Source organism: Oncorhynchus tshawytscha, linkage group LG06, assembly GCF_018296145.1.
Source record: "Oncorhynchus tshawytscha isolate Ot180627B linkage group LG06, Otsh_v2.0, whole genome shotgun sequence".
Classification (NCBI taxonomy): Eukaryota; Metazoa; Chordata; class Actinopteri; order Salmoniformes; family Salmonidae; genus Oncorhynchus; species Oncorhynchus tshawytscha.
Genome location: NC_056434.1, coordinates 29829563 through 29852279, shown reverse-complemented (window position 1 = coordinate 29852279; position 22717 = coordinate 29829563). Strand labels below are relative to the sequence as shown.

Sequence of the window (22717 nt, the reverse complement as noted above, 5' to 3'; positions counted from 1 at the left end):
TTGGTCCTGTGCTTGACCCTTTGCTAATTCTCAGAAGGAGCATAGAAAAAAGGGGGATGACCCGTCAGGCAGGAAAAAGACTTTCCGAGCAGAGGCGTCTGGTTCCAGTCGAGACTCCACCGGCACCCAGCCATCGTCCAAGTCTCATCCAGGCATGCCCCACCCCTCTCCAACGTCCCCCCATGGTCCCCACAGAGAAGGCTACAACCAGTCCAACAAGCGACACTTTGGAAATGATGGTAAGAGTTGTTTATTTTGTATGAAGTATGCACAATTCTACAACTTTGCAGCAATTGTGTGGATTTCTATATTTTTTTTAAAATGAGCACGACACTTCACGGGCCACTTTTATCTTATTATAAAAGATCGAGGAGATTGGCAGCGAGATCGTAAATACAACTACCCTGGAAATAGCAACCAGCCCTGGCAAAGCGAGCGGCATCATCCATATGACGCCCATCGGTATAAGGACCATCACTATGGTGACCGTCGTCCACGTGAAGACTCCTACCGCAGCAGCTCTAGTAGTTACCGTAGTGGCGGCAGCAGCAGCTCCCCTCGGAAGAGGCCGTATGACCAGTATGACAGCGACCGAGAACACAGGGACCGTCGTGCCTATTACGACAGGTGAGAATTAGGCCTTTTCAAACACAATGTAGAGGTTTGTATTTGTCAGTATTGAAATGTAATGCTAAAACCATATGACTTGCGATAGCTTGTAGCTCTGTAGTAGTAATCTCTGAAAGACATCCCTCTCGCTCCAGACATCCAGACTCAAAGCGGAGACGCGGCGATGACTTCCGTCCTCCCCAAGACTTCAGGGGGAGTGGAGGCCATCCCCAAGACTTCAGGGTGAGGATGCCAGAGCATAGGGGGCCCCCGGGGCCAGCAGGGCCAGAACACTTCACCCGGCCCTATCCAGACATCAAACCCCCCCCCCTGCTGGACCCACGCTCCCCACAGGCGCAGAAGTCCCCCCAGGACTCGCGCTCGCCAACTGCAGAGCGGACTGCAGAGCAGAAAGCAGCTGCGGCTGATTTAAACTGGAACAACAGGAAGACATGAGGACTGTCGCTGAAGGACAATGTGAGTGTATTTTGTTCAGGTGATGAACACAGTGTGAACTCCACATGCTGCTGAAGGACAGGTCTGGGCTGGCTAGACTCACTGGTTTGCTTGGCCTGACACACCCTCAGTCGCAAATACTCTGTTTACCAGCAAACACCAAACCCCTCCTCCGGGTGTGACTGTGGTAGTGAACTGTCTGTGCCCATATTGAAATCTATTACAGATGTTGTTTTTTTTAGATGAAATGACAGGTGATCAGTCAGTGTTAGTGGTGAGTCTGTAAAATGCCTGTGGATCACTAGTCCCATGGACTATTATCTGGGGAAAGCTTACAATGCCTAAAAGGTTGATGTTGACTGATCTTGGAACATAAAAGTGCCTACAGTATTTGGCCTTTTTGACTGTTAGAGGTATGGGATTATTCCCAAAGGAACCATGACTTTGATTTTCTTTTTTGTGTTTAGCTTTATGCCATTATGATGTCCATAGGAAATGTTTCTGTAAAAATGTTATATTTATCATGTCACCCTCACCTTCAAATGTTTATGAGTCTTAATGTTGAGATGGTCGTGCAACTATCATCATTTAATAAAGAGATGCACCTTCTTCCCCAAATCCAAATGGGAGTGCATCCGTATGTCTAAATTGAAGTGGAGAATAGTAAGTTAGTCAGCTTGCCAGTACCTAGTCCTCAGAATGACTATTTAAAAGGTTTTAATGAGCATTTCTCATTACTGTTGATAATCATTCTTCTGAAAAGACATTCATCATTGCAAGTTTCTTTAAGTTGATAAAAACCACTTACTCGCTGATAAGTTGAGGACCTAATGAAAGGACAACTTTCTAAGCAGTATTTAAGGTAATTCATTGTGCAAAGGTTCAGAAGAACACTATGACTATGTTTAAGCTATCCCTAATAACATTTTATTTGTAGATGTGCAAAGAATGAAGCTATTTCAACCATATTTCTGTGTCTTATGTATGAATGGTACTTTTGCATCGTACATTGCACTAGAAGTACTGCACTCTACCGCTTTATTCCACCCATAAAAGTATTGAACGATGTTTGAGAAGACTGGAAATCATTTTCTCTTTCTCTAAAGTTAAAAGATTGCTGTCGCTGGGAATCAAACAATGTAACTAACTTCTGGTAAATTTTCAAAGGGACATTTGAGTGTTTACAGATGTGGTTGATGACAAGCTGTTATTGGTCAATCTGGTTCAGTGCCAAACCAGAGACTGGCCCTGCTCTGGTTCTTATGATTTCTGGTGTTTTGGTGTGCTTCTCCATTTGTGCCTTATTTTTGTGTATATTTTCATACTGTATATGGGTTCGTGTACATTAGTGTACTCCACTACAGCAATGATGCAGTATTAAACAGTCATGTTTTGAGACTTTTCTCAATGGATGATTTGTGGAATGCTTGTTAAGTGAAGACTGGAGGTGGGAACAAATTGTTTAGTTTGTCATGTTCTTCTGTAACTCCCCACAAGTTATTGGGAAAAGGATAAACAGCATTACACAGGTGAATCTGTGTAGATCTGTTACAAGGAATAGCCAACCAACACCGCCTTCCTTCTCTCCACGCAACAGACCCTGGACCTGTCCTCTTGAAAACAAGCCGAAATAATTTATATTTGTGAAAGCCACCCTTCACATGAAATGTACTGTAAAAATGTTAATAGACATATGTATTAAACTTTCCTACATTATGAAAAGCATTGTCACTTGTTTATTCATCTAGTAAAGTATAAGACCAACAATCAGTCTGATTATGATAAAGGTTAATTGCTTTGTGAATGCTATTAATGATGTCATTGGGAATCTTGACCCTTCCCACAACATTTCCAGTGCATTCAGACCCCTTCACTTTTTCCACGTTTTGTTAGGTTACAGCCTTATTCTAAAATGAATTAAATAGTTTTTTAACGTCAATCGACACAATAACCCATAATGAAGCAAAAACAGGTTTATGAAAATGTCGCACATTTTTTACTAAAATGACATTTACATAAGTATTCTTCAGACCCTTTACTCAGTACTTTGTTGAAGCACCTTTGGCAGCCTCAAGTCTTGGGTATGATGCTACAAGCTTGGCACAACTGTATTTGGGGAATTTTTCCCCATTCTTCTCTGCAAATCCTCTCAAGCTCTGTCAGGTTGGATGGGGAGCGTCTCTACAGAGATGCTCGATCGAGTTCAAGCCCGGGCTCTGGCTGGGCCACAAGTACATTGAGACTTGTCCTGAAGCCACTCCTGCATCGTCTTGGCTGTGTACTTAGGGTCGTTGTCCTGTTGGAAGGTGAACCTTTGCCCAAGTTTTAGGTGCTGATTGCTCTGGAGCAGGTTTTCAATGATCTGTACTTTTCTCCATTCATCTTTCCCTCGATCCTGACTAGTCTCCCAGTCCCTACTGCTGAAAAACATCCCCACAGCATGATACTACCACCACCATGCTTTACCGTAGGGATGGTATTGATCCAGATGAGTGATGCCTGGTTTCCTCCAGACCTGATGCTTGGCATTCAGGCCAACTAGTTCAATCTTGGTTTCATCAGACCAGAATCTACTTTCATGTTCTGAGAGTCCTTTAAGTGCCAAGCGGGCTGTCCTGCCTTTTACTGAGAAGTGGCTTCTGTTTGGCCCCTCTACAATAAAGGCCTGACCGGTGGACCGCTGCTGCTGAGACGGTTGTCATTCTGGAAGGGTCTCCCATCTCCACAGAGGAACTGGAGCTCTGTCACAGTGACCATCAGGTTGTTGGTCACCTCCCTGACCAAGGCCTTTCTCCCCCTATTGCTCAGTTTGGCCCAGTGGTTCCAAACTTCTTTCATTTAAGAATGATGGAGGCCACTGTGTTCTTGGGGACCTTCAATGCTGCAGAAATGTTTTACCTTTCCCCAGATCTGTTCGACACAATCCTGTCTCGGAGCTCTACGGACAATTCCTTCGACCTCATGGCTGGGTTTGTGCTCTGATATGCACTGTCAACTGTGAAACCTTATATAGACAGTTGTGTGCCATTCCAAATCATGTCCAATCAATTGAATTTACCACAGGTGGACTCCAAGTTGTAGAAACAGGATGCACCTGAGCTCAATTTCAAGTCTCATAGCAAAGGTCTGAATACTTAATGTTTTTATTTTATTTTGAATACATTTGCAAATGTCTAAACCTGTACGCTTTGTCATTATAGGGTAGTGTATGTAGATTGATGAAATAAAACATGTCCTCAATTTTAGAATAAGGCTGTAACAAAGTGGAAAAAGTGAAGGGGTCTGAATACTTCCGGCATGCACTGTATATGCTAATATGAACATCCATGGCTATTACCTGGATTACTATCGAGATGCTTGTTTTGTATGATATGTCAGGACTCCCCCGGAGCAGTTCAAATGTATTCATACCATTAAACGCTTACACCAGGGGGCAGTGTAACTATGCAAATCAAGGCACTGAACGCAACACCACTGGGAATCAAGAATTTTAACAATGCTTTTCATCTCTTAAGTATTTCATTATCACTATGAAACATAAGAGGTTCACTTTGGGTGCTGTCTTTTATTTAATAAATAATTTACAGTATAAACAGTTTGTGGCACCGCTTTTGTCCTACATACACAGTTTGATCTTTCTGGCTTCTCCCAATCGGACATGTTTTTTTTTTATTCCATATTTTTCTACCGTTACAAGTCTGACAACCTCTATTCACAATCAAGTTCAAACCAAGTAAGAGCCAAGTGAAAAAACATAAAGTGCTTTAAAATGAAAGACATGAACACCAAAAAAACTTTCTTGTATTCCCTTAGTAGACATCTAGGTGGATGGAATCAAGGTTAACTTGTCTCCTTGAGCAGGTAAAGGAATGCTCTGAAACTACAGTAACCAGTATAGGATTCCTGCCATTAATGGATAGCTGAAAAATAGGCCCTGACAACCCAACAGCTTTGTAATGTTCACGTTTTCACTAAATCCTTTTTAAATAAAAAAGGTCACATTCACCAAACCTTTTCTCATATACAAAACTGTAGTGATAAATTCAACACAACAGATAATACAATATTTTAGCAATTCAACAACAAACATGTATACAATCACACATTACACATGTAGAACCATATATCAAACTTACAATACAAATTACATCTATAATCACAAGATTCAGTGTTACATTCATTTTTGTTTCTTTGATCATCTTTTAAGGCCAGACTAAGAACAAACTGCACATGCTCCCATAGCAGTAGTTAGGCCAAATACTTCAGTGTAAGGATATATTACCTTTTAAGTTGTTTAATAGATGAGTGCTAAGGGACTAGGAAGGTAAAACCCAAAAATATTCAACCGAGATGAAATCGGAAAACCCCCCGAAGCAAATCGTCTGACAAGGTTTTATCCTTACTTGGGTATACAACAAATAATGCAAATCAAGATCCAACCAGAATGAAAGGTTCAATGTCTTCTTCATATAACATGCCTTTGAAGTATTAGTATCTCCAGCCTCAAGATTTAGAACTTGATTAAATCTGTATCGTGAAAGTTCAGCGCTATAGCATGATTGACATTTTAAGGCAAAGCTCCTGGCTCGTGGAGACTGCATTCACGATAAATGCTGCATGTGTCGGCTCAATCAGAAATTACCTTTCAATTTCGCTATCGCACTGAACTTCCGCTGTACGAATTTAAACGAGCCCTTAGGCTTACTAGTGAATGAAATTATTACACAGACAATGCAATGGAGAAACTACAACACATCAAAATGGTACTGTAGATCGGTGGGAGGCGCATGGGCTCATTGTAATGGCTGGAATGGAATCAGTGGTGGAAAAAGTACTCAAATATCATACTTGAATAAAAGTTTTAAAAATACCTTAATAGAAAATGACTCAAGTAAAAGTCCCCCAGTAAAATACTACTTGAGGCAAAGTCTAAAAGTATGTGTTTAATATACTTAAGTATCAAAAGTAAATGTAGTTGCTAAAATATACTTCAGTATCAAAACTAAAAAGTATGAATCATTTCAAATTCCTTATATTAAGCAAACCAGACAGCTAGCCAGGGTCACACTAACACTGACATCTACAAACAAAGCATGTGTTTAGTGAGTCCGCCAGATCAGAGGCAATATGGATGACCAGGTGTGTGAATTTGACCATTTTCTGTCCTGCTAAGCATTCAAAATGTAACGAGTACTTTTGGGTGTCAGTAAAAATGTATGGAGTAAAAAGTACATAATTTTCTTCAAGAATGTAGTGAAGTAAAAGTTGTCAAAAATACAAATAGTAAAATACAGATACCACAAAAACGACTTAAGTAAAACACTTTAAAGTACTACTTAAGTAATTTACACCACTGAATGGAATAAATGGAACGGCATTAAACAATTAACATATAGAATCCATGCGTTTGACTCATTTCCATTGATTCCATTCCAGCTGTTAAAATGAGCCAGTCCTCTTATGAAACTCATCCCACCAGCCTCCACTGCTGTAGCTGCATGCATTTCACATATGACAGAAGATCAAATTCAAAACCAGAAACTGACAGCTTATTTACCATGCTGCGCTGAATAAGTCAATCCACTAAGTTCAAGTAGTAGCACCAGCGTTCTACACAATCCAAATGGAAACTTTATTGCAAAAGTTCCCAGAGAAAGAGAGAAGTGAAAATTCAGCTGTTGGGAAAATTGTTGGCACCAGGGCTTGTTCTTTGGCAAAGATTAAAGCCATAAATTAACAGGTCTACAGACAGATGCAAGTTGTACGTTCCCTATAGCGGAGCCATGTCCACACCCTCTTTTACGCACAGGACCTGCTCTCTACAGTGGTCAGTAAACCACGTTTCCATCCACAGTTTTTATGTGGGTAAAATCATACCGTATAAAACAAATCACGACAGTGGTGTTAGAAATAGGAAGTTTTGGTACAACTTTATAAATGCCGATAAATAATTTGTTCATTCAACATGGTGGGATCTTTTTGTGTTGGTAAAATTAATTATGCGAGAAATGGCAGTGGAAACCCCTTTATGTGCAAATATTAATAGAATAACCATCATATCGAAGAACTTGGAGTCACGTGATATGGTGTGTCCTCCGACTAGGGAAACAATGCCGCTTATTAGATGACAGATGAAATAAATGAACTTCACAGGGTGATGAAAGTGCACGGTGATGAGCTTGATGCTCCTTTCCAATAAATGTTGAGGATCTGGTGACATGATGTTTGATGCTTGACTGCCATTTGACAAATATTCTTGCTCTTATCCATAATAATGTCAATGTAGACAAGCCTACCCACACTGTATCTGCCAGCTGTTGGCTAGAGCGCATGTGTCAAGACCAGAGTAGGTACATTTTCTACAATGTGACAAAACTATCGGTAGAATTGAAAATACAATGGAAACAAATTGAACTTAAAGTACATTTTGTGTGCACTACTTCATCACACTGATTTGTATCCGCAACAAGTCCATTTGGTGGAAGCACACCACGGGTGGGAAAACATTTTATTTTAACCTAGTGTGACTATACCTTTCTCAAACCCATCACATTGCCAATATACCTACATCTGCAGGGAACTGTTGACTGCCTAGACAAGAAACAAATGATCTGTAGAAAACAATTTCTTGGCCATGATACATTGTACATGAAAGTTGGTTGGTTGAATGAAGAGAGATACTGTGTAAACGTGATCTGCGTTTCTGCATTGTGTGCCGTTGGTAGATTTTGTTCAGGGCATTTTCCTTATGAACATCTCCATTCCTAATTAGACCTGATACAAAAAAAATACATTTATCATACTTAACACTTTAAAACGGCAATATTTGAACTAAGTCTATTTGACACTGATTGACAGGTAAAAAGTTGGGAAAATATTTTTTTACTGTCTGCCAGTTCACTTAGAAGTAACCACTTGGCAGGCAGAGGCAGTTTCAACTGACTCTAGACCACCATGACGGTTCTATATTGGAACCTGGGGTGCAATATAACAACATTAAGAAATATTTCTCCCAAGGAAAGATTTCTTGCACTTTTGAGTAACACTCACTCTCACACACAACCGTTTCTGGAGTACACAATTAACCACAGAGGTGCGCGCACACACACACAGACAAACAAACACACAATGTTACAAAAGACCTGGCGTTATGACCTATTAATCTCCACAGCAGACAACTAGACTCGCTGCTCTGACATCCTTTTGGCTGAGAGCTTCCTCCAAAAAGCTACAGCTTTTCCAAAGCTGGAAGATCAAACAGGGAGCTACTTCTGGCCAGAGGTTAACAAAAGCCCCTGTCATGTTGTCTAGCCCATACCCATGAGCCACAGGGAGCTCCACTGGCTTGGAACCAGTGAGGTTCTTTCTGCAAGAGATAATCTCATCTCGCTTCCCATAGGCACATGCAGTCCCAGTGGGAATGTGGGATTTAATCCCAGCTTGATATCCAAAGTACTGGGGCTCCTGGGCTCTCCTCACTCACCACCGCTCTCCTTCATCAAAGGACCAGTCCTTAAACCAGCAGAATGAATGTAATGATAGGTGGGAGCACATAGAGCTCACCTCACCACCAGATGGAAGTCAACACATGATGACAACAACAAAACAATGATGAAACCATGGCTGGGATGAGTTTGATTGCACATGGGCTGCTCTGTCCCCTCAGAGGGATGGAAGGGCTTGCGGACTCCACTGGCCACCAGCCACTGAGGACAGAGCAGTGGTGGTGAAGTATGACACGGTGAGAGCACTGTTTCATACCCACTGACAGCTAGCATAATGAGGATGATGTTGGCAGGGGACTATAGATGAACAACACAGCCAGAAAGTTGAGGAGGACTAGCGAGAACACATCTGATCCCCTTGGCGCCGCATTACTCCCAAATGCATCCTTTTCATAAATGTGGTATTTGTCCTTGTTGGAGTGGAGCATTTTCACATCCTCAAAGGCATAGTAGGCAGCCATGGTGAAGTTGACGTCCCCAGAGGAAAGCAGGTCGAACACACAGGACTGGAAGTACAGGTCCTCCACTGGGAGGCGCTCTTTACACTTAGCCATGGCAGCCTTGTAGGTAAACCCATGGGGAGGGCTGCCAGTCCTGCTCAGGCCGTGGCCCTCCACTGCACGGGCCCTGAATGTCCTGAAGTCGATGCGTTGGTTGGCGGGGCAGCCGTGCAGGCAGAGGTACAGGTCCTGGTTGTCTCGGTCTTCTACAGAGTTCACTACTTCCTCTGGCATCCGCACAGCAAAGGTCAGGTATCGCCCCACCTGCCGGACCACAATGGTTGTACCGATGTAGCGAGCGTGGATCTCCACCTGCTGCCCAGGCACCTTCTCCACGATGCGTAGCGTGTTGGCCCCGTGACGGTCTCCACCGTTCTTGGAGCCATCGGCGAACGCTGCAGGCAGCTCATCTGTCTCTGCATGATACATCTTCTGGTCCACACACTCCTGGAAGTTCTTGAAGATGATTGTCAACTGTAGCAAGAGAGAGGGGATTAGAAATAACAGTCAGCACAACAATAGTTAGCTCATTCAATACGTTTCAGGTAATGGTGGAGCCTTTTGAGGCTGAAAATAGAAAAGGTACATATAGACATCAAATTAATGAAATCATTGAACACCAGTTGAATTTAATAACTGTATGGAGGCTCTCTATTGTCATGTTTATGTGGACAAGAGTTAGTGGTAGGGCTACACAAATGACTGAGGGGTATCTTTGTGCTTTGGCATTAACACCACCAGTAGTTTGTGTAATGCAGACCTTCACATTTCAGCTCTGCCTCAACATAGGGGAGGCCAAAGTAAACGGCCTCAGAAAACATGGGTATAGGCCATGTTAAATCAGGCCTTAGTGTGCAGACACAAAGACGAGCCATTCATAGTGCTGAAAAACATGCCTGTGAACCCCAGAACTATGCTCTGGGGAGTGGCACTGGGCCAGTAGGGGAGAGCATGCTCTGCGGCTAATTAACTCAGGCTGGTCACTTCTCCGCTTGCATGGTTTCATTAGGACGCCAGTGAGCCGTTGTCACAGAAGTGAGCCCGGTACAGCCGAGAGGCTCTGATCTCAGAGTGTGGGGGGGGAGGGGAGCACGAGCACCCATCTGCCACCCAGCCCACCCCTCTATCTCCCGTTTTCAAAGGACAACTTTATCTAAGAACATGCAAAAACCCTGTGCATAAAGAAACTATTTGTATCATTAACCTTAATGAAGGTAGTCAGTGTTTCCAATATATTAATTTGGCAGCGGTGGCCCATCGCTGCTAAATTGTCGCCAACGCTAAAAAAAATTTTTTCTTTTTTATATATTTCTACTGAGAAGAGCATTTAAGTGGATAGTCATTGGCTCAATGACTGGACATCTAAGGGAACAGCTAGCATGTCACACTGGTAGAGTATACAAACGACAGTTCCCATACACTGCAGCAGGAGCCAATGTTAAGCAGAGCTCCAGCAATGCCATGGTCTATCTATAACCAGGGAAGTCTTGTTGGTATAGGCTGTAGCATTGTTTTCCCTTTGTCCAGACTGAATAACTTAAAAAGCTGTCTAATTTGTTTCCAAGTACAGCTGTGTACAAATATAATTACCTTAAGTGCACAGAAAAAAGCCTGAATGCTGAAAGTGCATCATTAGGTCTGATGATGGAAAATTGGTCTTTCTCTTTATGTGATTGAGGACAAAGTTTCAGTGTAAACCCTCAAGTCAGGATACAGCGCACGGAGGTCTTTTGGTCACACAATCACTATTGCCAGAATTTCACCAAATGTGGACCGAATATTAAGTGAATTCACAGACTACAAATGCTCAGGGTTCTTGGTTTTCCCCTTAAGTTAGTGAAAGCCATTTCAGGGTAAACCCTCCAGGCCGTCCAATGTACCATAGAAGCAAAACAATGATAATTGATGAGGTATGAGGGCCAACTAATGTGGAGAAAATGTCTGCAGTTTCCTGCATGGCTTGAGCACTTAGTTAAAACAACAGTTCCTAATTCACATACACACAATGCTAGGGTATGGACTGCTACACATACAGTGGGCCTAACATTAGTCTTGGCTGTTAACAAAACAAAAAGCGAGAGGGCTGGAGCCACCTGGTAACGTTTGATGTTTATACTGCTGTTATAATACTGGCATATCATTTGTAAACCTTATCAAGATCCCAACAATTGGTCTGTGTATTGCCTCTTGGTCTGCGATGGAACTGATCCAAACATTAACCAGAGTCCACAAGGCTGTTCCTACTTCTCTACCCACATTAAAGAGGCCCAGAACCTTACATACGAAGGTCTTACTTACGATACTATTTCTTGATTTGAGAGCTCCTACAAACTAATCACTGCAGTACAATTTGTCTGTTTACTGATTCATACAAACCGGCCAACATATTTTCCCATTCCCTGAAAGGGCTTTCTTTAGTAAGAAAATGGCAGAATAGAGGAGTACCAGCCTTGGTCAGGACAGACAACAAAATGTTCCCTTTCCTAAAAACCTCTACCTGGCATTTTAACACAGCTTTCCTTTATGGGCCCATATTGGAAGCTCAATTATGTAATAGTGGACATAGCTAGCTATCAAGCTATATTTTTTGCTATTTCGGAGTTCTTTACTTAGAACACTTGTACACTCCTCCACAGCGGTGAGAAGACAGGTGTTTTCAGAATTTTTTTGCAAGGTCTGTTGGTATTTCTATGATAAGAGAAGTGGTGACATTTTACTTCAAACGAGTAGTTTTGCAAGGTTTCAGTCCTTGGCAAAGAATTTATCACAGAATACTTGATCAGTAGTTAGACTGTCTGGGGATGATTGACGTTGATAACTATGCTGTGCCCACAATATAGTCAATATGTCATGGATTCAACATGTGAATATGATAGAGAGCTGTAGAGGCTCCTCTCACCTTGCTGGTGGCCGTAGCAGAGGAGCCAGGCACGACAGGTGTGTTGGTCACCTGAACAGACAGGTATTTGTTATGGACAAGGGGCCAGGCTCCCTCAACCTTGCAGGTCTGGAAGTCATCGCTGAAAGTACGGAGGTGCGGGTCTCCAAAGAAGCCACAGTGGGTGTAGTTGGGTGGCGAGGATTGGCGATGAAGGCTGCGTTCGTAATGACACTGCTCTGGCCCATCGGAGCGCTCCTGGCTGTCAGGCTGTAGCTGTGGTGGTGGAGGGGGGGTCCGGGCTCGAGGCTGAGTTGTAGGCCCCTCCTTGGAGCAGTTGTTCTGGCTCATGAGATCCTCTATGCCATGTTGGGCTGAGTGGTAGGCTAAGTCGCCCCTGCAGGTGCGTGCGGTGCGGCGTACACAGTTGTTGTACGCCCGCAGCGCAGTACAGAACTCCTCCTCCGGGCCGGAGCTTGAGGTGGAGGCCCAAAACTCTGAGTTACACTTGAGGATCTTACACTGCAGACTCACTGTAGAGAGAAGAAAACATTAGGACCATAGTTCAAACAAACAATGGAAAAAAAACAATACTTACAATGGACAGTTTTTTTATGTACTAAGATATTTTTTATACAAAGCAAGTGTTATAGTCTTATCTGTGTGTTTTGAAACCTATAACAATAACCTATGTAAGGGCAATGCCTTCTATTTAGACTTCTGTAATTCCAAAAAGTCCTGCTGCATCCTTTTAGTTTTTCCATGTTTTTTCAGTGTCAAGACAAATTGAGCATTTATTTCCATTAAATAACTCTGCCCTCATGTGTAAAGAAACCCAAAATTCCACCACATGTGGATTCCAAGTGGCTGCAATTTGCCAAGTTCAAATCAATTCTGCTCTGAGATTTCATAACACTCAATGAACACCATCACATTCTTAAAGAACATACAGCACACAAAGTGAGATTCAAAATTTCCAAGAGACACAGTAGACTTGCAAAAGTTAATGCATCACCAAAAATATATATTTTTGTAGAAGACATGGTGTATTAATTTAACTTGTAAAAAAAATATACTAACTTTATTTCAACAGGGACATTGGGGGATAAATTATTAAAAACACCAACATACACCTCAGGCCACTCTTGTAATGGCACCGGAGGAGATCACTGCCGTTTTACAAGCGCCTAACCAATTGTGCTATTGTGTTGTCCTTAGTCGCGCTATTTGTAACTTATTTTGTTTCTGACACTGTCTCTAATGACCGAAACGAGCTTCTGGATATCAGGACAGCGATTACTCACCTCGTACTGGACGGACGCAAAGGATTTACTTCAGACAAGGCACAAATCCCCGTCATTTGCATGAAGAGACAGAAATATCGGGGACATAGGTCAGGGTGCCATGTAAGGATCCGACGGCAAGCGGCTAATCCGCCGCTGCCATCAGTCCTATTAGCCAACGTGCAATCATTGGATGAAAAGATAGATGCGTTCCGATCAAGACGAACCTGCCAACGGGAGATTAAAAACTGCAATATCTTATGTTTATCCGAGTTGTGGCTGAACGACGACATGGATAACATACAGCTGGCGGAGTTGTCCGTGAATCGTACTACACTAGCGCCAACGCTCGTCGGATGTAGCAGGGCGTAAAAAACTATTACGGACTACAAAGGGAAGCACAGCCGAGAGCTGCCCAGTGACACGAGCCTACCAGATGAGCTAAATCACTTCTATGCTCACTTCGAGGCATGCAACACTGAAGCATGCATGAGAGCACCAGCTGTTCCGGACGTCTGTGTGATCACGCTCTCCGTAGCTAATGTGAGTAAGACCTTTAAAATAGGTCAACATTCACAAGGCCAGATGGATTACCAGGACATGTACTCAGCATGCGCTGACCAACTGGCAAATATCTTCACTGACATTCTCAACCTGTCCCTGACCGAGTCTGTAATACAAACATTTCAAGCAGACCACCATGGTGTTCTTGGGCACAGGGACTATGGTAACCTGCCTAAATGACTACCGACCCATAGCACTCACGTCTGTAGCCATGAGGTGCACCATTATCCCAGAAACTATAGACCCACTCCAATTTCCATACCGCCCCAACAGATCCACAGATGATGCAATCTTAATTGCACTCCACACTGCCCTTTGCCACCTGGACAAATAAAACACCTACATGAAAATGCTGTTCATTGACTACAGCTCAGCATTCAATGCCATAGTGCCCTCAAAGCTAATCACTAAGCTAAGGACCCTGGGACTAAAAACCTCCCTCTGCAACTGGATCCTAGACTTCCTGACAGGACACCCCAAGGTGGTAAAGAAAGGTAACAACACATCTGCCACCCTGATCCTCAACATGGGGGACCCTCAGGGGTGTGTGCTCAGTCCCCTTCTGTACTCCCTGTTCACCCACGACTCCAACACTATCATTAAGTTTGCAGACGACACAGAGGTCGGCCTGATCACCATCAACAATGAAACCTATAGGGAGGAGGTCAGAGACCTGGCAGTGTGGTGCTAGGATAACACCTCTCCCTCAATGTGATCAAGACAAAGGAGATGATCGTGGACTACAGGAAAAGAAAGGGCGAGCACACCCCCAATCTCCTCGACAGGGCTGTAGTGGAGCAGGTTGAGAGCTTTAAGATCCTTGATATCCAAATCACCAACGAACTATCATGGCCAAAACACACCAAGACAGTCAGTAAGAGGGAACAACGCCTATACCCCCTCAGAAGATTGAAAGGATTTGGAATGGGTCCTCAGATCCTCAAACCGTTCTACAGCTGTACCATCGAGAGCATCCTGACAGGTTGCATCATTGACTCTATACCGGTACCTCCTGTATATAACCCGCTACTGTTATTTTATTGTTGCTCTTGAATTAATATTTTTTTTATTAGTTCTGTTTATTTTAGTAAATACTTTTAACACTTATTTTTCTTAAAACTGCAATGTTGGTTAAGGGCTTGTAAGTAAGCTGTAAGGTCTACACCTCTTGTATTCGGCGCATGTGACAAATACAATTTGAATTAGTCAAAACAAGCTACTCAGAAGTGTTAACTGCATAAATTCACCAATTGGTATCCTACCCAGTGTTTTCATTTATACTATATCCTCCTGTTGCATGGCTAAAAGCCAGAAATCAGCCTTTATAAAAAACCCACCAGGGGTGAGGAAAGACCTTCCCATTTGAGAATCCAGCTTGTTGAAGTGAACCAGAGGGGGTATGAGTTTGTGTGAGCCAATGTGGGAGGGGGTAGTCTTACAGCTCTGAATGAAGACAATGTAATTTGCCATTGAGAAGAGACCAGCAGAGTCATAAATTAGCCCTGTGTAAAGGGATTAGATTGAGTTTCATCAGCAATGGGTTGAGGCAATTGTGGGGGGGGGGCTCCAGGACCAGAAGAGAGGTCTCACCATTCCACAGTTCAAACTGGATATAAGATATCCACCTGTCCATTGCAGAAGGCCGTAATCAAAGAGTAACGCAATTTTCAACAGGCATTCCCTGGTACTTAAATTACATGAGCTGAAATTTAAGTTGCTTTGGGAGGCATGAAAAAAAGGGGTGGGTATATAGGACATAATAGATGTAATTAAAAGCAAATACCAATACAATTGGATCTCCTAGCTGTCGCCTAATAAACAAACTTCAGTTTAGGCCTTCATTTCCTCCACCAAACGTTTCCTCAGAACTGAGCAGCCAACACTTTCAGTTGAATGCTGATGGTTCTACCACACCACAACAACGATTTCCCCACCACCACCAAATGACACACCACTCCCACCTCAGCAACTAATAAACTTCAAAAAGGAACACTTGCATTTGTCAGTAAGTGATTTGAAAGAAACCGATAAAAATGGTGGGCCATCATTGTAAATAAGATTGTGTTCTTAACCAACGTGCCTAGTTAAATAAAAGGTTAAAAAATAATAATAATAATAATGAAGGTTGGCAAATTGAGTTCTATGGGGCATGGAGATATGGTATTTTTGGATCTCATAAACAGGAAAGTAAGACCATTATTAGCTGTGCTTGATCAAGTTTTATTTCAGGTTTACTTTTACTAGAACCATGCAGGTCAAATAATGAATAACCTAAGCATGGTTATGAATTGCTCAGGGGGAAATTCGATGTGCAGTTCAGGGTAACTTTACTTGTTTTGACCGAGGCCAAAATAAAAAGTAAAATCAAGAAAGTAGGCTACTTTAGTAAAGGGGGATAGAATCCGTAAACCCTACCCCCATCCCCCCAAACAAACAACCGCACGGGGGTGTAGCACTTGAGTAGCCTAGAGCTGCGTAAAACGGTTAAATTAAAATAAGACGTTATTTCTATAACTAACAGAAAATTATTACGACTATAGCATAGGCCTCAAACTCACAACATGGAGCACAAGAAAGGCGAAATAAGTGGCTGTTTGCACCGACAGTCGATTCCACGGGTCTCTGATATTGTATGCATTTTGCCAGTGTTGACATGCAATTTATTAAATTCTTACATTTTTGTTGATACACTCAAATATTGTCTTTTTAATACTATGTGAGCTGCAAAACTTGCAAACGGATGCTACATTTGTAGAAAATGTACTGCTTTGGCACGACGGAAAACGCTTTTGCTAAAGGTAACAATGCATTTATGTATACATTCTGTGAAGCTTGTTTCAATTTAACATTGTATCCGTGAATATTGCCTCAATGTAACAATGTGTCTTGTCCTTTTCATTGTGTGGATTTTGCCATCATCGTGGTACTGGGCTAACCTTGCAAGACCTCAAGAGAGTATAACTAAACAAGGATTGTAATAACTACATTAATCATATTAACACTGTTTACAGAGGCATGATTCAATTAGTATCTCTAATATTATCTTACCAGAAGGAAACAGGCAAAGAAACACAACAAGGATCTTGCCGACTTCAAGCGCCGAAGGTCCTCCTGCTCCTTTCCCCATAACCATCCATCCAGCACGGGGTCGCACTTCTCTCTCCCTGGTGGAATCAAATGAGAAGGTGGAAAAATGAATTAGAAGAAATTCGTATCGTCTATCTGGTTGAATAAACCAAATCAGAAGGCTACATGAGGTCTGGAGTTAAGGAATGCAGTCATGTCCTCGAACAAGAACTTGGTTCGAACTCTCGAAGTAACTTCGCCTTCTTTCTAGAAGCCTATTGACTGCACTCGAATTCCTCAGCAAACAGTGAAAGCTGGCAATCGATCTTCCATTTACGGAGTGAGGAGATTCGATTTTATCTGGCCCGGTTTTGCACCGGTTGAAAAGTGATTGCGTTCGTTTAGTTGCTTCCTGGGCGTGAGCCGTCATGTCTAGATGGGATACAGCTTTTATCCCCACAAAAATGTGGGGTGCATTATAGCTAATCTTAACCAAATAATCATAACCTGCTGTGTAAATTCTTCTAAACCTGGTGCGAAAACAACATTTTGACAAAAGCTGTATCCTTAACAAAACCTGCCTGAGCCAGTGCCAAACAACTGGCCTACGCTGGCTCAAAACAAATGTGAAGTAGTCACCTAGGTTATGCACGTGGAGTAATGAGTATGATTTTATGTTTTCACATGCAAAGGTGATTGCTTTTGATTTCTAAAAAAAATCTGCCTTCCCAATGAAAACTAGTTAGAAAATTTGAACATATATTTTATGGAAAAGAGATATGTTTCTGAACGATGACCAATGCTCCCTTGTTGACAACATAATGGAGCAGCGCAGATTACTGTTCGATTTGAGCAGGCTCTCCTCCCTCACCGTTTTTGCCCTGTCACGTCACGGGCCATAGACTGGTGCACCGCGAGTCAGTTTAATCGAGCTTCCTCAGTGCCAAGAAGGTGCAGTTTAGGCAATTGCCTACTACTGACTGGGCCAATGAGGTGCGGTTGTTCCAGCTTTCGGCCCCTCCTAAGTGTCAAATTACACCTCAATGTGTAGATTTGTTCGTTGTAGTCACGTTTGGGTCTCTTGTCAATAGTTTATTGGGAACAGTGTTTTGCTTTGCTGCTAACAGCACATGCTAACCTAAATAATAGTATATGTCGTGTAAATATATGTTGGAGCAGGTAAGCCTGTAACGTGGTGAATCGCACTTATCGTGTGCTTTGACCTATAGTTTATATGAAACGTACTAACCATCCTTTTTAACTACACTGAACAAAAATATAAATGCAACATGCAACAGTTACGGTTCATATAAGGAAATCAGTCAATATAAATACATTCATTAGGACCTAATCTATGGATTTCACGACTGGGCAGGGGCGCAGCCATGGGAGGGCATAGGCCTACCTACTTGGGAGTCAGGCCCAGCCAATCAGAATGACTTTTTCCCCACAAAAAAGGCTTTATTACAGACAGAAAAACTCCTCAGCAGCCCCTCCCCCCTCAGACGATCCCGCAGGTGAATAAGTCTGATGTGGAGGTCCTGGGGTGGCATTGTTACACGTGGTCTGCGGTTGTGAGGCCGGTTGGACGTACTGCCAAATTCTCTAAAACGGCATTGAAGGCGACTTATGGTCGAGAAATGAACATTCAATTCTCTGGCAACATTCCTGCAGTAAGCATGCCAATTGCACACTCCCTCAAAACTTGAGACATCTGTGGCATTGTGTTGAGTGACATAACTGCCCATTTTAGAGTAGCCTTTTATTGTCCCCAGCACAAGGTGCCCCTGTGCAATGACCATACAGTTTAATCAGCTTCTTGATATGCCACACAGGTCAGGTGGATGGATTATCTTGGCAAAGGAGAAATGCTCACTAACTAGGATGTTTAAAATGTTGTGCACAAAATGGTTGAGAAATAATCTTTTGGTGCATATGGAAAATGTCTGGGATCTTTTATTTCAGCTCATGAAACATGGGACCAACACTTTGCATGTTGCATTTATATCTTTGTTCAGTACTGTTCAGTTGGGGAACCCTGCTATAAAAGGTGCAGAAGCTCAAGCAGTAGAACATTTGAGGTGCCGCTACTCAACTCAAATGAGCCCCTGCTCAAGTCAAGCACTGAATAGTAATACAAAAGTTCTATCTATGACACCATGATGACTGACACCTGACAATGTCAAATATGTCAAATGATTACAGTGACATAGGCAACTTAAAGCCATCATGTAGGCTACAAAAACAAATGAGATCTACACAGAATGATTCAGTTAAGTGATAATTAGATGCTATTTGTGACAATCTGTGTAGAATTGAAAATGTGCGAAAAATTATGGCGATAAAAAACAGAAAAAAAGATAATAGCCTTACTAATCAAAAAGAGGGTGAGAAATCCTGATATAAGTTTTTTTTTAAATACTTAAAGATACTTAAGCAAAACTTGTTCTTTAAGCTGTGTCAAATGATATGTTATGCTGGTTAGTACACTCTCAACGAAACCAGTAGAGATGTCACTAAAGCAAGTCTTGTCCTTTGTATGGCATAAAATGTTTCTCACCATGTTGATCCATTCTTTTTATCCTTAAATATCAAGCAATTAAGGTGGTTGATGTAATAAGACATTGAACTTATTGCTGCACAATTGCACTTCAATGAGAAGATATTTAGAATAATATTCAGCTGAGCGGTTATGTAAGCTTTCATACATACTGTGTAGGCTAATAAGGTTATACCATTGAGATAGATTACTCATCATGGATATAACCCATTTTAAAATGGACATTGCCATTGAGTGTGTCCACCATTTTAAAGGAGTCAACTGGGTGGGGATTCCTATGAGTTGGGAGAAATCAGACAATGAAGAAGAAAATGTACTACTTTAAAATGGAGATAGCCTCAGTGGAACTGCCCATTTTGTCACATGCGTTAACTTGGCACAGATACAAAGATGGGTCTTCTATCTATCTCTATGGGTTATACTAGTCTATTGGGGTTGATGAAAAACCCTGGGGACATTAGCCTACTGGAGAACCACCAAATACCATCCAGACTAACTATTTTTCTGGAAAGAGGTAGAACATGGGCAATGGCTATAGATTAATATGACTGAATTATCAACCCAAATTAAACAGCATAGTTTGTGGGAACTACATGTGTTTTAGTGTTTGTTTGGGCCACTTGAGTGGTATTACAGTGATAGTAGGCTATATTTCTTAACATAAGTTCTGTAAGGACTGGGAGGTGTTTTGCATTGCTTATGAATGTGTGGTAATTGACATGTAGCCTAGACTTGTAGAACATTTAATGACATCTCACTGTACATATGTAGGATCTTAACTTGAGCCAGTTTGCTACACCAGAAAAATAATCCTGCAGCAACAGGACATGTGAATTATTATGTGGATTATAATGAATGGACATTTTGGTAGGGGTTGCTACATTTTTCTTAGTTAAAAATCTAGTATGAAATTTAAAAGTGGAAATTACAAACTTCAGAAGCCTTTTTAAACCTCAAATACACTACATTTTTACAATTTCTGCATTGCAGGAATGTTCTCCTGCAACAGGGTGATCAAATTAAGATCCTACATCTGTAGGCCTAATAGCAGATATCAAAGGCCCCCATGTAATGCCTCGTGTAATGCTAGATAAAACCACATTCACCCCAAACTTAATCAGTCCATGGAACAAATGGATGTTTTGATCTCATTTTGCCATCATTGACCTTGGAATATAAACGTCAGGCCTATCTGTACGCTTACAATACCAAGGCCTACATTTCGATTGAAATTCATAAACTGAGTCTACTACAATGTTCCAGTTGGTGTCATTCGGCTATATTTTGGGGAGGTACACTAATAATGCATCTGTCCCATAGACACATATGGGCTGTCTTAGCCTATACTGTATGACACCGGGGAAGTTACTTCACACTTTCCAACAGATGACACCTTTATTAACTCTAGATATGGCAAACACAAATGGCATTATGAATGCAGACACATGGCATTATGAGTGCGGGATAAGTTTATTTGTCATAGAATTGGTCTTTGTGGCGCTTTAGCGCAATTATTAGTCTACAGTAGCCTACAACTGTCAATCAGTCATCGACATTGAATCGTGATACTTTCCCGTTTCCTTTCTACCACAGCGAATAATGAAGCCCATCTCTCTGTTTTTTTAATATATTAAAAACACAAATATGATAGGCGCTTAATTGGAAGCTGTCTTATATGCTTCCAATTGCAGTTTTTTCCTGAATAATGCGTGCGTAAGGTGTTTGATTTGAGCAATGTGAAAGAGGAGAAGCATATGATTATTGTAGACCTAATGTCATCATATTGAGTACATATACATATTCTTAACAATGGTGAACTCACAATTACACATAGGCCTATGAGGCTATACAATTATTGATAAAGCAATGCCATATGTCAACACATTGTCATGCCTATAATAACATTCAAAACATGTTATTACAGTTGGACAACTTGCATTGCGAATCCTATTTTGTAGCCTGTACTGTGTATGCAATTGGTCTATTTTGCCCAAAAACATTTTACATAAAGAAAATATCTATAGCCTAGCACATAAAGCAGGGGCTAATTTATTAAAAGAGTCATCAACACATGGATAATCATTACTCTTTACAATATAAATTGTCTCCTATAGTCCACTGACAAAAATAGGAAAGAACCCTTAAACAAAAATGACCCATTGACAGAAATATCACCAATGTCCATCGACATTACGAGTTTAGATTTCAGACTTCAATTTCTCTCTGAAAATAGCCCAATTGTCACTATATTGAGAAACGGCCAATACCAACCTTCGCGACTGCATGGAGCTCTCCAAGTTTAGCTGCGGAACGCGAGGAAAGCGCAAATGAAGCCACTCCGAAATTCCACCCGAAATACCGGTAGCTATGTGTTGTACAGCACGCTAATCCAAATGTAGTGCGTATAACACTGTTTAACTTGGTGGGAAATGCCGCCTTCCATGCATGGTTTCCTTCGATGGTGTAACAGATAACGAGTGTGATTAAAGTATTTTTTTTCACACAATAATTCGCTGGTAGTTGAGAGAGAACCTGGTCAATTAACTGATTCTCCTACATTTGGAGGCAATTCGTCTGCCTCATTACTTTGACTAAACAGTCACCCGATATAACGAACATGTCTCATAAAATATTAATAGAATTTAACTCCAACAGTTGTTCTCATCTTTGCGCTTGTATTCCTGCACTCAGTTTATTTGGTTCTTGTTGATGTTGAGAGGAAGAGCCCTCGGGACACCGCTGCTGCGCCACATGGACTGCTGATATCTCTGGCCTGGCTCGTTTCCTCGCCTCGCTGTTGTGAAATAGCTAGTTAGAAAGTGTGAGAGAGACAATGATCGTCTCTGCATGACGCCGCTGGGACCCCACTTCAGTCCCCCGACACCTCGCGCCGTTTCAGGCAATTGGCGAATGTTTAGAGTGAGTATGATTATTATCCAAACATTACGCACAAGCTGCTGCAACAAATGTTAATAAACCACAATAACTAAGATTCATGCTCCTCCTCCCCATTTCGTTCCTCCCACTACTTTGTATTACAACTATAGCAACTATAACCACTGTTATCAAATGGTAATTAATAGTAATGCAGACTCTGTTATAGTGGGCTACAAATCAAATAAAAATTGTATTGGTCACATACACATATTTAGCAGATGTTATTGCGGGTGTAGCGAAATTCAGAAGTATCCAACAATTCATTAGACAGTAGGCCTAGTTCACATTTATGCCAAAATAGCCTACTATTTACCCAATTACTTAATTGAGTTTGAAAGAGAAACAGCAATGGATAAACA

At 41.7% G+C, this 22717-nt stretch overlaps 2 protein-coding genes across 10 annotated transcripts in view; one reads left to right on the top strand and one right to left on the bottom strand.

Moving 5' to 3' along the window:
* The window catches only part of chd2 (chromodomain helicase DNA binding protein 2), a 34542-nt gene extending 31755 nt beyond the window's left edge, over positions 1-2787 (top strand). For all 8 annotated transcript variants that reach the window (XM_042323155.1, XM_042323154.1, XM_042323159.1 and 5 more), the window contains 3 exons: positions 35-239; positions 366-627; positions 765-2787. In XM_042323155.1, coding sequence (XP_042179089.1) covers positions 35-239; positions 366-627; positions 765-1065 — 768 coding nt within the window. In that variant the 3' untranslated portion in view covers positions 1066-2787. The remainder of the gene's footprint in view (positions 1-34; positions 240-365; positions 628-764) is intronic.
* Positions 2788-6980: 4193 nt separating this feature from the next.
* On the bottom strand, positions 6981-22373 carry rgma (repulsive guidance molecule BMP co-receptor a). Of its 2 annotated transcripts, none has more exons than XM_024423553.2 (4): positions 21693-22373; positions 16844-16959; positions 11970-12481; positions 6981-9544 (listed from the first exon to the last, which is right to left on the bottom strand). In XM_024423553.2, the coding sequence occupies exons 1-4, from the start codon at positions 21704-21706 to the stop codon at positions 8837-8839; spliced, it is 1350 nt and encodes a 449-aa protein (XP_024279321.1). In that variant the 5' UTR covers positions 21707-22373; the 3' UTR covers positions 6981-8836. The 2 variants fall into 2 exon arrangements, with proteins under 2 accessions (XP_024279321.1, XP_024279322.1); XM_024423554.2 differs by lacking the exon at positions 21693-22373 and adding an exon at positions 17048-17313.
* Positions 22374-22717: the final 344 nt, after the last annotated feature.